At 34.4% G+C, this 17,065-nt stretch overlaps 1 protein-coding gene across 1 annotated transcript in view; it reads right to left on the bottom strand.

Moving 5' to 3' along the window:
• Positions 1 to 603: 603 nt before the first annotated feature.
• Positions 604 to 17,065, bottom strand: part of LOC150110695 (serine/threonine-protein phosphatase 2A activator-like) — a 129,639-nt gene continuing 113,177 nt past the window's right edge. Inside the window, exons 9-10 of the mRNA XM_090395740.1 lie at positions 9,443 to 9,550; positions 604 to 884 (exon numbers count right to left, since the gene is read on the bottom strand). Of these exons, the coding sequence (XP_090251866.1) occupies positions 783 to 884; positions 9,443 to 9,550 (210 nt within the window). The 3' untranslated portion in view covers positions 604 to 782. The remainder of the gene's footprint in view (positions 885 to 9,442; positions 9,551 to 17,065) is intronic.

Below are 17,065 nucleotides of genomic sequence, written 5' to 3' on the forward strand. Positions count from 1 at the left end.
TTTGCATTATAGGAGATACTGAGATAGGAGTGATGGTAGCTTGCTCCACCTTTGCAACGAGTGTCCCTAGTGTTGTACCACCTTACCCCAGTCCTGAAGATGCTTTCAGGCGCAAACTTTGTTTGCTCACACTTGGATAAAGGATTAAATTAATTTTATTATACTCTAACCAAGTTAAAAATAAACTTTCAACGTCCTACTGAGTGGCTTTTGTTACTATAATTTTAAGATAGGTGGTTAAGTCTTATACCTAAATATATATATTTGCATGTGTAAACTCCACGTGTTCTCCTGGCTGTGAGACAAAAAACTCGAGTTTTTCATCCCACAGTTTTTTACTGGCTAAATCACCTTCCACTGAAAAGCTCTGCATAGGTTCTTTGCATCTTAGATGGGATTTGAACCTGATTCTTTCCACCCAAACAGCTTCATCAAACAGACTAAGCTACAAACACTCTGTATGCGATCATATTATAAATAATTACAAGCTCTTTAGAAAGATAATTTCTAGAAAAAGTTTGAAAGCATTTTCTGAGGTTAATTTACATGAAGCACATATTTAACTATACATACATAAATGTTTATATACTCATAACACAGAAATATTGTTCAGCATGAGTAAAGTTTCTGCTGAATAAAGATCAGCCACTTAACTCTGGATTTATTTATTTGCATTGTATATAACATAAATTAGCCACAAGAGGGAAAGAGAATATTTTACAGTATTATGAAACAATATTCTACACCATGTTTTATACATTAAATAAAATACTGCATTTACACTATTCTGTTTGGAGATTTTCTCCTCGGGTAGGATCATGAAGACGAATGGGCAAAAGAGATCCAAATAAAGTATGCTGAATCACTGGGAATTTTCCTAATACCTAAAAGAGAGGAGATAAGCAAGAAATAAAATGCAAATCACAATACTTACAATATTACTATGCAGAAATCCATCTATAAAATATGTGAAGTATGTTGTATTATGAAATATGAAGATGGCCAAGAATTAATGTAAATTATTTAGAGCATATGTGATTGATGTTAGCACTTACCATACTGACATTGTCAGAGCATTTCTGAAATCAAAACTAATTTCTTTAGTGTTTGTAGGGCCAGAAAATACTGAATATGTTTTAGTGAACTTTAGTTATTTACCTGTAGGCAAATGTATAAATATTGATAGCATCTGTTTGACTGTCATTGTGTGTGTGTGGGGGGGGGGGGAGATGCTAGAAAACAGTATAGAGGGAGAAGTGGTGAAATTTCAAAGATCCAGCACAAGTGATATTTTCAAAGTACTTCTTACAGAAATTTCTTCAACTGAGAAAGTATATCACTTCATATTGCCTGGAAGTATTCATGAAAATTCTCTCTTGTTGAAAGAATGAATGACTAATAATAAACTCTGAACTGAAAATGCAGTACAAGGATTGATCTGATATTATCTGCTCTACTAAGTCCACTCACACAGAACTAACTTGAAAATTTATTTACTTGATGTGCGATTTAATGGATCACTGTGGTGTCATGTCTTGGCCCTCACCATGGTTTAAATTTAGATGGTCTCAATGCACAGCCATCCTTGTTTATTCATACAATTTAGATTGAATTATTATTAATTTATACTTTAACGACTAGCATATGTTTACTAAATGAGTTGTGTAAAATTGTAATAATATTTGATTATTATAATGTACTTAAGTCTTAATTTTTAAATTAAGACATAAGTGGAATAATTCATTATAGCTAATTAACAGAATAATGTGCTTCCATTATTAATTGGTTATGACTTCAGCTAGAATAAGAAAGATAAATGTTGATGTGCTAACCAGGTTTATCATAGTTAGCATTTTGGCATTTAAAAAAATGAATAGCAAACAAAGGAAACCATCTTTACAAGATCCCATTCTATTAATTTATAAATTGTTTTGTCACTATTTTCTCAAAAGATTCCCAGTATATCAGAAATTAAAATAACTGAGAAATTGTTAGTAATGCACAATGTGAGGTGCATGTTCTTTCATACTGATTTCATTTTTTTTTTTCTATTTCTATATATATATATATATGGGGAGGATGAATTTCATCACCCAAGGTGAGACCACTGGCCCTGCTTGCTGGAGGCTTGAAGGGGATTGGAAAATTCCATGTTTGGTCTCTAGAGCAAGGTTTTTGGACTATGCAAAAATAAATAACGATAAAAATAAAAAAATCCATAGCCAACTCACAGCGCAAAAGGCTTATAACCTTTATAACAGAAAGAAAACAGTTTTATGTAGCTATCTCTGATGGCTACACTATAAAAGCTGTTTCAAATAACAGAGATATATGGATTGAAAGAGAATAATGAAACAATAAGGTTGAATAGGAATTGTGTATGGATGTTGACAAACAGATGCTTGTACGTATTCCGAGGAAAATGGTTATGGCCAATTTGGTGGAACGGCACCTATGTAAATACATCTTTCTAAGCCCCCCCCCCCCCCCCCCCACTATTCAAAAGACTGTTAGAACAATGTCCTAATTTATTGCATAAGTTACAAGTTAAGGTGTCTTGTTGGGTTTGTGATGTTAATCTGTATTTACACTTATGGTAAAGCTATTGTGTCAACGGTTAAGGTTTGGATGCAGATTAATCCAAAATCGGTACTCCTTACTGTTTAAGAGAAACTTTCTTTCCTCAAATTTATCAGTAGGATGTTTCTTTAAAATCTCTAAGTTCTCTACTTTATCCTTTCTGTTTATTACGTATATCTCTTAGAACAGATTCAAGATATTCAATGAATGTGTTTGAAGTGATTATGGTAGCTTGGCAAGAAAGCTTTATGTTCTGTTTCTTTGACTATTTCATAACATTTAGAGTTGTTTTCTTTTGATATTCAACCTTACTATACATTATTAAAACTGCTTCAAATATGTGACAAATGTTATTTTGTGCACTGAGGATGAAATTCAGCAAAATATCAGAAGCCTAATAAATTATTTCGTTTGTATCATTCTGCAAACTAATAACTATTTAAGAATAAAATAACTTCCAACATCTAAGCCTTTCTACACATCTGAAAAAGTATAGCAACTTCATGAATGGAAAGTAAAACTGTTGCATCAAACTGGCTCGTTTCTTTAACCCGCCGTTAGTAAGGTGGGGTGTCACAGACCCCAAACATTTAGAAAGAAATAACCGTGACACTGCCACCTTATTAATGCCAGGTAAAAACATGGCAGGGCACTAATTCAACTCCAGCCTGTGTAAAATATAAACAAAAGTTTGTCAGCTAAAAATCCCAGTGCTGCAATCAGTGCATAAAGATGCATTTGTAGAATTGAGGACTTAAATGTGAATAACTTAGCATCACTCACAAAGCTTTTCCTAACAAATTGTTATGAACAACTATATGAAAATTTAAACCCAGAACTGTGGTCTATTCTTTTTAAACCATCTCAGTCAGCGAAAACTTTGAAAGAGTTAAAAGCCCAAAACTCACTAGTATACAAATCATTATTACCAAGGGAAGCTTTCAGTGCCGTGTGTCTAGATCATAACTTTGCTATCATCACACTTCGACATATGTAGATAAAAAATAATAGTGGACACTAAACATGGGATTCACAAGTCTACTTCTCAAAGTTGCCAATGTTCGTTTGTGAGTAGCCAACAACTTCACAAAACAAATACCTTCCCTCTCCATTCAGCAGTTGGTAGTATAGAACGTTCACAAACTTCTCCTTCATTATAAAAATTCCATTTATTTCAATACTTTAAAAAAAAAAACATCTTCAAATATTCAGACATTGTAATTAGCTTTGATATTACATTTCTGTTCACTAATGTATCAGGGAAAGATGCTCACTCTCTGAATAAATAAATTTGAGGAAACAAATGCTTAAGTGTTTTTTTGCAGATTGTGAAAAATTTTTCTGTCCTAATAAAAGGTATAATTTCTGAAATTGTGTACAACCTTAGGCACAATAAGCTATTTGGATGCAAATCTCATGTGATAAAATACTGATCTATAGGCCAGTGTTATTTATTTGATGCCTGGAATTGCATTCTATAACAGTCATCTTGCTGGAATTCCAAGTTACTTTACAGCATTTTTTTTTAAAAGACTGATTAATAATATGCTTATTTTTATACCCAATGAAAAGTCAAAGTTTACAATAAAATTTTTTTAAAGAAAGAATCTAATTGCCTTAACCCCCTTACTGGCCATTATGGATCAAATAGGCATACGCCTTCGTATCCATCATATATTTCTATGTAAAATCAATGGTATTACAATTTTAATATGCACTTCGCATCCATGGTAACTTGGACATATATATACGTCCTGGTCAGTAGCATGGTTAAAGCTTCATAATATTTAACAGTGATGGCATTTCTTTGGCTTCAGTGAGTACACTTCAAATACAAGGATAGGCTTTTTAAAAGAAAGGGGGGACAAATCTCATTATGAATACAGTTATCAATTTTTTTTAGAAAGCTGAAAACACTGAACAAAAGATGATGTGCAAAGCAGTCATGATTACTATACCTATAAAAATTGTTTTCTTCATTTCTGTACACTGTAAGATCAAGTAGTAAAGTAAAAAAAACTTATATACACACTCACGTTAATAACAGCTTTATTTTCTTAAACTTAATAATGTTACAATTAAGATTAAATGATGTGTTGTATATCAAGGTGAGAAATTCTGCACATGTCAATTAATGTATTCTGTTGTAATTGTGCTGTAATATCACTAGAAGACAGCCCAGAGGAAGAGGCTCACTCTCTGGATAAATAAATGTGAAAAACAACAACAGATAAATGCTTAAGTGTTTTTTGCAGGTTTATCAAAAAGGTTTCTGGGACTCATTTACATTTTCACATTTTTTTTACTTAATCCAGAAGCTCTGCTCTAGAAACCAAAAATGAAATTTTTTCAACCTCACTTCAGGTGTCCAATAAGTAGGATAGCAGTCTCGCACCAGATGATAAAATTCATCTCTCACCTTAAAACAGTTGCAAACATCCAAGACAGGAGTCGAATCTACAACTTATCGATTTGAGAGAAGATATGCACTAACCAGGGAGAGTAGTATGCAGGCACTACATAGGAAGCATGCAAGACTCAGTCAAATATATGCCTCACAAAGCCTTGCATATCCATAGCCTCAACTCCAACCTTAATAGTGTCTGCTACCAAACCCCACCTATTCTTCATGGCAGAAACTCAAATCCCCTACCCCAGGCAACACTACTCATCTCAACTTTCCAAACTGCACTCTTTAACTCCTTTCGACCCAAGGGTGGTGTCGGTGCATATCTTGCCAGAGAACACACAACCTAGAATCACCCAACTTTGACCTTCTTTGGCTGAAAATCTCCTTTCCCCACTAAGTCAAATTCATACTTCTATGCCTCATTCCCATAATTGGACTATTGTTTCTGGCCTTCCAACCCAAACATATCACTGAAGTAATTCTTACTGGCATGGAAACACATTCCCCCACACTGCCATCCCCTAACTAAACTCTGGTTCTCCAATAGATGTGCCAAGGCTGCACAAATAAAAAAATCAAGCATCCTCAACTGGCTTACAGCAAGAACTCCATCCTCCTTTAGTGTGCTTAAACTCAAGCCAAAATAGCTGCAAGAAAACTGTCTGTCCAAATAGCAGCTGAGCCTTTTGATCTCTTGTTAAAGCAATTGGTTGTAACTTTTGCCAAACACTATTCCATCTCTATCATACCCAGATGGATCTATTGCATCATCATCACACACAGAAAAAGCCAATCTCCTGGCTTCACGCTTCGCCTCAAATGCACACACATAACTATTATGTCCACAACCATTCCAGATACCCTTTTGCCAGCAAGAGATCAGAAAAATATTGTCCAAATTAGACACAAAAAAAAGTCTCCTGGCCCTGATGGCATTCCTCCAATTGTCCTGAAGGTTTGTGTACCAGACCTAATTCCTATCCTATGTCACCTGTATATACTCTCTTACTCCACCAGTATCTATCCCACAGCCTGGAAACTGGCCTATGTTCACAACCCATTCTCAAGAAGGGTGACAAATCACTGCCATCAAATCAATTCCCAACTCCTACACTATCTTGGAGGCAACCAGTTAATAAATGATCACCGGTATGGACTCTGTCGCTGCTGATCAGCAATTGATCTACTCACATACAGTGATGGCTCGAGGCTTGAAATCATGGGGGTGCTGCAACTTTCGAAATATACATACACACTGTAAGTACAGTGTGTACATGTTTGGATAAAATATCAAAATTATGGTAAAAATTTTAAAAAAAATATTGTTTATTATCGATAAAATTATACAGTTTGGTATAATTCAAAATTACTTAAAAATACAATCTATTCTTGTTTTGTTTCATGAAAAAATATTGTTTATTATCAATAAAATTATACAGTTTAGTATAATTCAAAATTACTTAAAAATAAAATCTATTCCTTTAATTGTAATTAAAGGAATGGATTTACAATTTTTGGACATTACAATTTAATTCTTTAATTGTAATATCCAAATATTTAAAGAGAAGGAGTAAGCACTATGAACACTACTACTGGTGTGAACTGCATGGAATTGCCACATCTTACTATGCCGTGCATATGTTGCGTGCGTAGCAATATGACACTGTGGTAAACACAGTGCTGCTAGCACCCTTCGTCCTCCAAGATGGATTTTTATTATTTTTTATACAAAATAAGAGAATTGTATAGGATTGTTGATGATAAAATTAAATATTACAAGCAAATATAAATAAATATATCGAGAAAAATTGGGGGTGCTGCAGTTCCGCAGTCCTCACGAGCTGTCCCTGCTCACATACATCACCAATCTCTAGACAAATGCCATGGAGAAGTTTGGTGCATCTCAAAAGCTTTTGACTGGGTCTGGCACAAAGGCTTACTAAACAAACTCCCATCATTTGGTCTGTCCCAGGACATCTGCAGTTGAATTACCAGCTTCCTGACTGAGTGCACATTATGCGTGATGGTTCCTTATCCTCTCACAATTCAACTAATGCCGGGATTCCACAAGGTTCTGTTCTCTCACCAACCTTCTTTCTTCTATATATATATATATATATCAATGACCTACTTCAGTTGAACTCCAACTCAATACACAGTTTTGCACTCCTCCCTTTCATTCGATAGACCTTACTCTATACAAATCACCTTGAACTACAGAACATTAACCACCACTACCATCAATTCTGATCTCCGAGCCATCCTCCAATGGAGTTCAGATAACCTCATCAATTTCAATGTTAGTAAAATCCAGTTCTGTGTTAAATTCTCACAAAAAAGAACAATTTTCTCTCAGTATTATTTTTGACAACATTCAAATTTCCAGAAGATGAGATTTCTCTTCTTGGAATCACCATGACATCGAGCCTCTCCTGCATAAACATGTCACAACCATTGCATCCTCACCTTCTAAAAAAACTAGGCTTTATCTTTTGCTCAAGACATTACTTCACCTCTAACAGCTGTCACCCTTATACAAATCACAAATCCATCCAGCTATTGACTACTGTTCTCACATATGGGGTGGGGGCCCCTAAGAGCTCCCTCAAAATGCTTGACTCAATACAGAAGAGGGCAATTAGATTCATTAATAGCTTATCTCTTACCAACTCACTCTTCCCACTTTTGCATAGGTATTTGGTTTCTGCAAAAACAAACCTTGAAACCCACAGAGCAAGTTTCTTTTCATCCTCCTTCACATCCTTACTACTGCTGTATTGTGGAAATGTCTTCTCCCTTTATACAGGCTTTTAAATCAAATGTAAACAAGTTTCTCCTTTCCCAACCCCCTGCATGGTATGAATGTACTATGGGTTGATTAATCAACCTCTTGTGTATGGGCTCAACATAAAAAAAAAACCACTGAGCCAACCAGCCTAGCAACACACACACAGTACATTTTTTTTTTTTTTGGTAAAGTGGCTAAACATTGGCTGCTCTACTATGACTTTTACTTTAAATAAGCGTACTTAACTGCTGTTAGAGATTATAACTATCAAAACAAAGTATAAAATAATCATCATCAAATTCCTGCCATGTACCCTCCAGGGGTGTACAGGATGAGATAGTACTATATGAAAAAAATTACATCATTACTAACTTCCTATCTACAATTTTCCTCCAAATCAGTCTGTTACTTGTTAAGACTCCAACATTAGATCTTATATTTCTATCTTCTAAGGCACTTTGTACCGTATCAATCCACCTACATCTTGGTCTTCCTCTTGGTCGTTTTGCTGCCAACCTGGCAGAGAACACTTGCTTTGCTAACCTTTCTTCGCACATTCTGTTTAAGTGACCATAGCACCTGAGATTAGCTCTGCTAACGCATTCCTGGATGTTGACAATGTCAAGTTCTTTCCTAATATCCTCATTTTTAATATGATATTGCATTGATGCCATCTGTTCATGCCTATAATCTTTCTCAGACTCTCATATCTGCGGCCTGTAGTCTTTGGTCAAGTGTTTTACTTCTGACCCAGCTCTCAGATCCATAAGTTAAAACTGGTTTGAACACTGTCTTGTATACAGCTAATTTAGTGTTCCGACTAATTTCTCTCTTATTCCATATGAATTTATTCAATTGACTTCCCACCATACCAGCTTTGCTGATTCTGTTGCCTATTTCTAAATTTAATTTACCATCTTCAGTAAAAATTGTGCCTAAGTAGCTGAAATGTTTTACTTGTTCCACAGGTTCTCCATTCACAACACAGTTGACATTTTCAGTGATTCTGCCTATTTTCGTTGTCTTTGTCTTTTTATTGCTGACCTTCATACCATATCTATTACAACAGCTATTCAATTTAGTCAGAGAATCTTGTAGATTTTAGAAGTATAACATCATCCACATAAAGCAAAGAGCTGACATTAACATCTCCAATTTTAATATCAGGTTTAATACCACTTTCCTTCATAATGTGATCCATATAGATAATGAATAACAGAGGAGATAATGTACATCCTTGTCTGACACCAGATTTAACATTAAACCATCTTCCTGTACTTCCTTCAATTCTAACTGCTGACTTACAACTCAAATAAAGACTAAGTATTGCTTGATATAATGCACCATTGACACCATATAACTGCAGCGTATTAAATAGCTTCTCTCTTGGCACCTTGTCATATGCCTTTTCCAAATCGACAAAACTTAAATACAGATCTTTGTTATATTCCCATGCTTTCTCGACTATTTGTCGTAAAGTGAAGATCTGATCCTGACAGCCTCTATTTGGCCTGAATCCAGTTTGTTCTTCACCAAGCTTTTCTTCCACAATTCTTCTCAACCATTTCTCAAGTATACTTGCATAGATCTTGCCAGGAACACTCAGTAGGGAAATACCTATAAAATAATCAAATGATTTAAATTATGAAAGTGTTAAAACTAACCTCTGCTTTGTACATTTTGATAAGACCTGCATTTACTTTGTTCCAAGTAGGAACACCACTAATATTCCATAACTGATTTGAATGTTCTGCAAAAGGTCCAGTTTTTACCTATGAAAATAAAATGATTATGTTTAATGAAAATTTAATTAATAAATAGGCTTTAAATATAATTCAGAAATGCTTTAAAATTACAAAAATCACTGCATGAATTAGTTCAGGAACCTTTAAAGTTCAAATGAGAGGAGATATCTACATAAGCTCAGATGGAATGCAGAGCCAACAGGACAAACTGTAGGACTGACTCCAATCCTTATCTTCCTAAGGTGCTGTATTTAGTTAAGTACACACTTTAAACACTAAAAAATAAGGACTGGTCACCAAAAATGTACAAGATGGTACAAGCAAAAAAATATAATACAGAGTAAGGGTCTCCACAGTGAACAGTTCACTACTGAATATGAGTATCATAAATGTATATCAAGATTTGTTATATATATATATATATATACACATACACACACACACACACCAACTTGGCATAAATTAGACAATGAGAGAGACAAGTGAAATCCTTATATAATATATAAGATGATTTATTCAAGCAACAGGGATAAAAATAAAATAAAGAGTAGCTATAGTTTAATATGAAGATAAACCTTTAGATGCCTTAGAGGCAGATTTAAATAGTGATACAAATTTTCAAATGTATGACACAAGAAACCATAACTAACAATAATATGGAAGAGGGGATTAGTTCTTGTTGAAGGCCTAATTGGTGAAATACAAAATGAACCAATTTACCGAGAATCAATAAAACTAGCCAGCATTAATAATAAATATGTCTCTCCTTTTATATATATATACAGGGTGTTCGGGATAAATTTGACAGTTTCGTAAGGAAAAAGAAAATCTTCTTTGTATCTATTAAATTTAACGAATTGACAAAAAAACATTACAGGCAGAGTTAATTACAATACTATCAACAAGATTTACTCAAAATAACCACCATTAGCATCGATCACAGCTTCAATTCTGCTTCGGAACCTCGAACAAGCTGATGCTGCAGTCTCCCTGGGAAGGGCCGCAAAAACTGTTTTAATTTTATCCATTAACTGGGCTTTTGTATTACTGGAAGTGCGATTGGTGTCTTTTTCAACTGCGCCCCATACAAAATAATCCATGGGGTTAAGGTCTGGGGAGTTTGGAGGCCAAACATTTGGACTGGTGAAGTCGTAGAAATTTTCAGACAACCATTTTTGACTTTTCCCAGAGGTGTGGCAAGGGGCCGAATCCTGCTGCCATACATACGGCCTACCATTGGCTACCCTTGTTATCCAGGGCTTGACTACAGTTAGCAACTCCACGAACAAAGCCCGAATTCCAATGCCAGGGTTCTTCAACACCTGTTCCTGCAGATTTGCGAGGAATTCTGCTGTACGAACGCAATCAGATCGTCTGCTAGGGATCTTTCTTCTTGCTACATCCTCGTAGTCACCATTGCAAGTCTCTAGTTCATGCCTGATTGTTTTTACTGTATTCAGGGAGCATTGGGCAGCAGTCGTAATATCCTTATTTTGATGGCGGGCACGAATCATCATGATACAAGTTATTCTCTTCCATGATTCAGGTGGGTTCCAGCTATCCATCCTTTCTGACATCTTGTATATGAATGAAGAAGGGTCCAAACTTTTAAATGAAGAGAAGTGTGTGTTAATACATGTAACTTACGGAAAAATATAATTAATTATAAATATGTCAAATTTATCCCGAACACCCTGTATATACACACATATGTTCTGGGACATCACTATTTTAGAGAAGTCCTAATTGCATATATCTGCACATATGCAGGTCCATTTTTGACATTTGATCATGCTTTCCAGCCTTTTAGGCATACTCCTCACCAGTATACAGTATGAGCCAAATATTTTGTCCCATTCTTCCTTCACCATTGCCACCAGTATATGTTTCACTACTCACTAGTCTGGCCATTATGTTATATTGTAGCTAATTTCAGAAGTGTTTTGTTGGGTCTCCATATAGGCCAGTCAGGTTTTCTGCGCCATTTTCTCAAACCATGTCAGTGTTACGTTGTACACTGTCATGTTGAAAGGGATGTCTGTTCCATAAAACTGCCACAATATGGGCAGTAACTGTATTAGGCAGATAAGATGTTGCATATCTACTGGCATTTATCTTTTAGGCACTACAACCAAACACCTGAGTTCCCATGAGAAGTAGCAGGCCACTGCACCTGCGCCACCATACTTCACAAATGAGCATAATTTGCTCCCCAGGCATTTTCTGTCTACACACTTGTCCAAATGAGGAGAAAGAATATACAGCAATCCTTCAATTAATGCCCTGATTAGTGCATCATTTTTTTTTCTATACCCAAATTCGATTAGTGTGCCTATATACATCTTAAAAATAAATGTTACAAATTTTAAAAAAATTTTATCTATACATTTTATGGCTAACTATTTTAAAAAATTACTCACCAGCATGAAATAATTTAATTACTGATTTAAACATTTTACAATGTTATTTTTTAATGGCATACTACACTATTTCCATATACACTATGTTCCAAATTTACCACAAAAATTTATGTCATCTGCTAATTATATCTTTTGCCTTCTTTGCAATTGTTTTCCTTACTTTTTTATTTTAAAATATTTTCCTAATCTTTCATCATGAGCATAAAAGTGGAAGCATGAAAAAGTTTTGAAAAGTAATTTCACTGGAAGAAGTCCAGACCAAGATAGGACAAGAACACAAAAATGGGTGAACCAACTATAAGACCAATTTTAAGCAAAGCTGCTGAATACAAAGAAAAAGGTAAGGTTGCTTCAAGTTCATCATGCATGCACTCGAAATCAAAGAATTATAATGACTGAATTAGAGAGACTTCTTTCTGCATGGATCGAAGATTGTAACCAAAGCCAGATCCCACTTAGCACTGACCTTATTAAATCAAAAGCATTAAGTCTCTTTGTAACCTTGAAAGGAAGGGCTATCAATGATGGAAAAGAAGACTTCCACACTAGTGCTGAGTGGTTTGAGTGTTTCAAAAAGAGAAATAGCCTATATAATGTTTTAATCACAGGCGAAGCTGCAAGTGCAGATAAAGAGGTGGCCACAAATTATCCAGAGATTATGAAGAAAACTGTGTAAGAAAGGGGTTATTGTGACCAACAAGTATTTAATATCAATGAAATTGGTCTTTTTTTTGGAAGCAAATGCTGTCCAAGACTTTTCTGGGCAAATCAGAGAAATATCAGCATAGTTATAAAGTCGCAAAGTCGAATGAAATTATTGCTAGCAATATGCCAGCCATTTGGAAGCACATTCTTCGACATTGTGCAAATGATTTTAGAAGCTTTTAAAATGAATCTAATTTAATTAAATCTCATTCTGAGAAATTGAGTGATTCCAACATACTAAATTTAGATGCACAGTGGGAAGATCCTGAAGAATATGAAAAAAATTTAATCACTGACAAACTTAGAGGTTGACTCTGCTGAAGAGAGAAGCAGTAAAATTTGCAGAGGCAAGAGGACTATACCGGCAGTTGTATGGAAAAAAAGAAATAGAATGACCGCCAAACTACGTTAGCTCAATTCTTTGTTAAGAAGCAGAATAATAAATTTATATTCTGAATATGTTTCATTGTCTTTCAGCTTCATGGTTTTCCTTTAACTAGGCCCTGAGACATACCCTAATTCTTTTATAAAAAAATGAAAAAAAAATATATATATATAAGGGTCAAAAAAGAAATTTGAGGAACGAATTATACTTTTTCCCATAGGTTATCATATTTGATTAGTACGTTTTCGATTAATGCACCTGTTTTAAAGAAAGCATTAATTGAGGGATTGCTGTAGCATGATTTGTTCATTCCATATCAGTGCTTCACACCAGTGAATTATACATCATCACAGCCCCCAATATTCACTACCACACAGGATGTTCTGACATGTGTAGCTCTTTATGTAGTGTCTTATTATTAACCTTAACTTCTATAGACTCTCTGAAATCATAGTTTTTCTTTGTATCAGATTGTTGAGATTCCTATATTATCCTTTTGAGCAACATTTAATGCCTTAATAATTTTCTGGGTCTTCCAATGTGCATTCCTTGAAACTGTCAAATTTCCCATAGCTGACAATGTTGCTTACAGGTAATACAGTCTTTTACTAATGTCAAAAACAGAACAGTAATATGGCATCATATAATAATACCTCTTTAAGTTCTCGACAGTACAAATGATGCTAAGATCTGTATTTTCATAGCACATACATGCACATTTTATATATATATATTTAAAAATATTTAATGACTAACAAACCGAGAATAAGTTAGAAAACTTTAATGATACAACCAGTTTCGTTTATTATGGCCTTCATCAGGTATTTTTGTAGGTAGAAGAAACAATAATAAAAGACTGAAGATATTAAGAAAACTGAGAAGCACAGGTTAATTGTATTAGATAATTAAAAATAAAAAACGTATTAAAGTTCCAGTTCTATTTATGTGCCATTGTTTATTGTATGCGTGGTAGTAGACTCTCGAGAACGCCAGTATTGAACAACAGCAGTATGGCTCTCAGGGATGTTATAGCTCAAATTACTGTTCAAATGTTCAGGATTAAGGACGATCTCCCTGGATTCCACTATCTTTCTTTCAAATTCATCCTTGCAATGGAAAATGTTTTCAGATCTATCCTAGGAAACTGAGTGACCTTGAAAATTATCATGAGGATTGTTAGAGAAGAGAACATGGCTGGATAAGGCACTAGCATTTGATCTTTTATAGGAGATGTCTCTTTTATGCTCCTCCATGCGAAGTTCAACAGATTTATTAGTTTGACCGTAATAAGGAACATTACAGTCACACCATAGTTTATATACGCCAGAATATTTTAGATTATGATGCTTAGGTTTAGGATGGTTTATAAGAGAACTGATTTTTGTAAGGGTGGTGAATAACATCCTGATGTTGTACTTTTGAAGGACTTTAGCCAATTTTTGGGAGACCGAACTGATGTATGGGATGAGATGTTACCTTTAAAATTGGTAGTTTCTATATTGTGGTGCCTAGGAGGATCTATAAGAAATTTCTTAATTGTTCTTTTATGATATCCATTTTGTTCAAAAATATGTCAGAGGTGATTAATTTTTTTTTGAAGCTCATCTGGATTGTTTAAAATAGAGCGAGCTCTGTGTCCTAAAGTGGAAATAGTTCCGAGTTTCTGTGGCGGAAAATGATAAGAAAGACTGTGAAGGTATCTATTAGTATGTGTTGGTTTTCTGTACACAGAGATTCTAAATTTTCTAGATCAGCGTGAGAGTTTTATATCCAGGAAAGGAAGGGAGTTATATCTTAATATCTTCAGTCTTTTATTATTGTTTCTTCTACCTACAAATATACCTGATGAAGGCCATAATAAGCCGAAACTAGTTGTATCATTAAAGTTTTCTAACTTATTCTCGGTTTCTTAGTCATTAAATATTTTTTAAATGTATCACAGTAACCGAGTCAATACTCATGAATACATTCATAGGCTACATGACAAGGCATCGCTGAATAATATTAAAAGAAACTTTAGAAAAACGTTGAAGAGAATAGGACTGAGAGTCAACAGGTTAGTATTTCTAAAACGTTGTAAATTTCATACAGTCTTCCCAAATTTCATCTCGTTTAGGAAAAATATTAATACAGTACGTGCCAAGTTAGACCCACTCAGTGAAAGAATTTCTAATATAAAAAGTAGTCTGGCCTTTTTGTTCAACGAAAAAAGATCTTTAATTGAAAAACTTGAACAGTTTCTGGATAATGATAGTTTTAATGAGTTTATTTCTAATAGTGAAAAAATAGCAACTCAGATACAGAACAATAATAAAATTACTCTTATCAGGAAATTTGAAAATCTTAAGAGAGTACAGAATGCATTTAATATTACAAAAGACTGCATTAATCCAGACAAGGTAGTAATAAACAAATCCTCCCATATTCTCACAGATGCTGAAAAAGATATTCTTAGCAAAGGCCTTAATTTTATTCCTTCACCAAGGTTTATTCCAAAAGAATCTCTTCTTACTAAACTGGAAAAAGCTACTTCACTTTTGGCTAATCATTTGGCTAAACTTCTCCGTATGGAAACTATTTTTATCATCAACAATGCAAACCCTCCACAAGATAACATTTCTTCAGCTGAATGACAAGCTATTAGAAATCTAAAAAAGAACAGAAATATAACAATTTTACCGGCAGATAAAGGTAATGCCACAGTTATCCTCGATTCTGAAGAATATCATAATAAGATGCTTCTACTACTTGAAAGTGATACAGGATGATCCAACTCGGGAACTACAAAACCATACTAACAACTCACTACAAAATACTAGTGAACTTCCTCGTGATGTACGTCTCTCTACGCTCCCTTCATCCACTTATACCACGCATCTATGGAGTTCCAAAAATACATAAGGAAAACACTCCTCTTCGCCCTATTGTCGAGGGTATTGACTCTCCAACCTACAAACTATCAAAATACCTTGCAAAATATCTGAAGTCTTTTTCTAATAAGTCTTCATTGTTCATCAACAACATCTGTTGAATTTAATACTAGATTTTGTATCTAGTATTAAAGATTTATCCATCAACGAGGATGATATTATAGCCAGTTTAGATATTATTTCATTATTCACAAATGTACCAACTGAAAAAGTATTAATATTATTAAAGGATAAATTATCCAAAAAAATGTTTAGTTTATTAAAGCATTGCATTCAATCTGGCTACTTCCGATATCAAGATACAATCTATAAACAGAACCAGGGCTCAGCGATCGGGAACCCTTTATCCCCCATTCTGGCGAATATTTTCCTAAAGGACTTTGAAACAAGAGCTATATCTTCCTCTTCATTTAAACCTAAAGTTTGGAAACATTATGTAGATGATTTTTATTATATGGAGTCATGGTGAAAACTCTCATAAATTTTCTTCATCATCTAAATAACCAGCATCCAAATATAAAATTCACGGCAGAACTAGAACATGATAACTCCCTTCCTTTCCTGGATATAAAACTCTCACGCTGTTCTTGAAAATTTAGAATCTCTATGTACAGAAAACCAATGCATACTAATAGATATTTTCACAGTCTTTCTCATTTTCCACAGAAACTCGGAACTATTTCCACTTTAGGACACAGAGCTCGCTCTATTTTAAATGATCCAGATGAGCTTCAAAAAGAAATTAATCACCTCTCACATATTTTTGAACAAAATGGATATCATAAAAGAACAATTAAGAAATTTCTTATAGATCCTCCTAGGCACCACAATACAGAAACTACCAATTTTAAAGGTAACATCTCAATCCCATACATCAGTTTGGTCTCCCAAAAATTGGCTAAAGTCCTTCAAAAGTACAACATCAGAACGTTATTCACCACCCTTACAAAAATCAGATCTCTTATAAGCCATCCTAAACCTAAGCATCATAATCTAAAATATTCTGGCGTATATAAACTATGGTGTGACTGTAATGTTCCTTATTACGGTCAAACTAATAAATCTGTTGAACTTCGCATGGAGGAGCATAAAAGAGACATCT

This window comes from Typopeltis vanoorti, chromosome 1 (assembly GCF_054136105.1).
Source record: "Typopeltis vanoorti isolate ZY-2024b chromosome 1, IOZ_Tvanoo_1.0, whole genome shotgun sequence".
Classification (NCBI taxonomy): domain Eukaryota; kingdom Metazoa; phylum Arthropoda; class Arachnida; order Uropygi; family Thelyphonidae; genus Typopeltis; species Typopeltis vanoorti.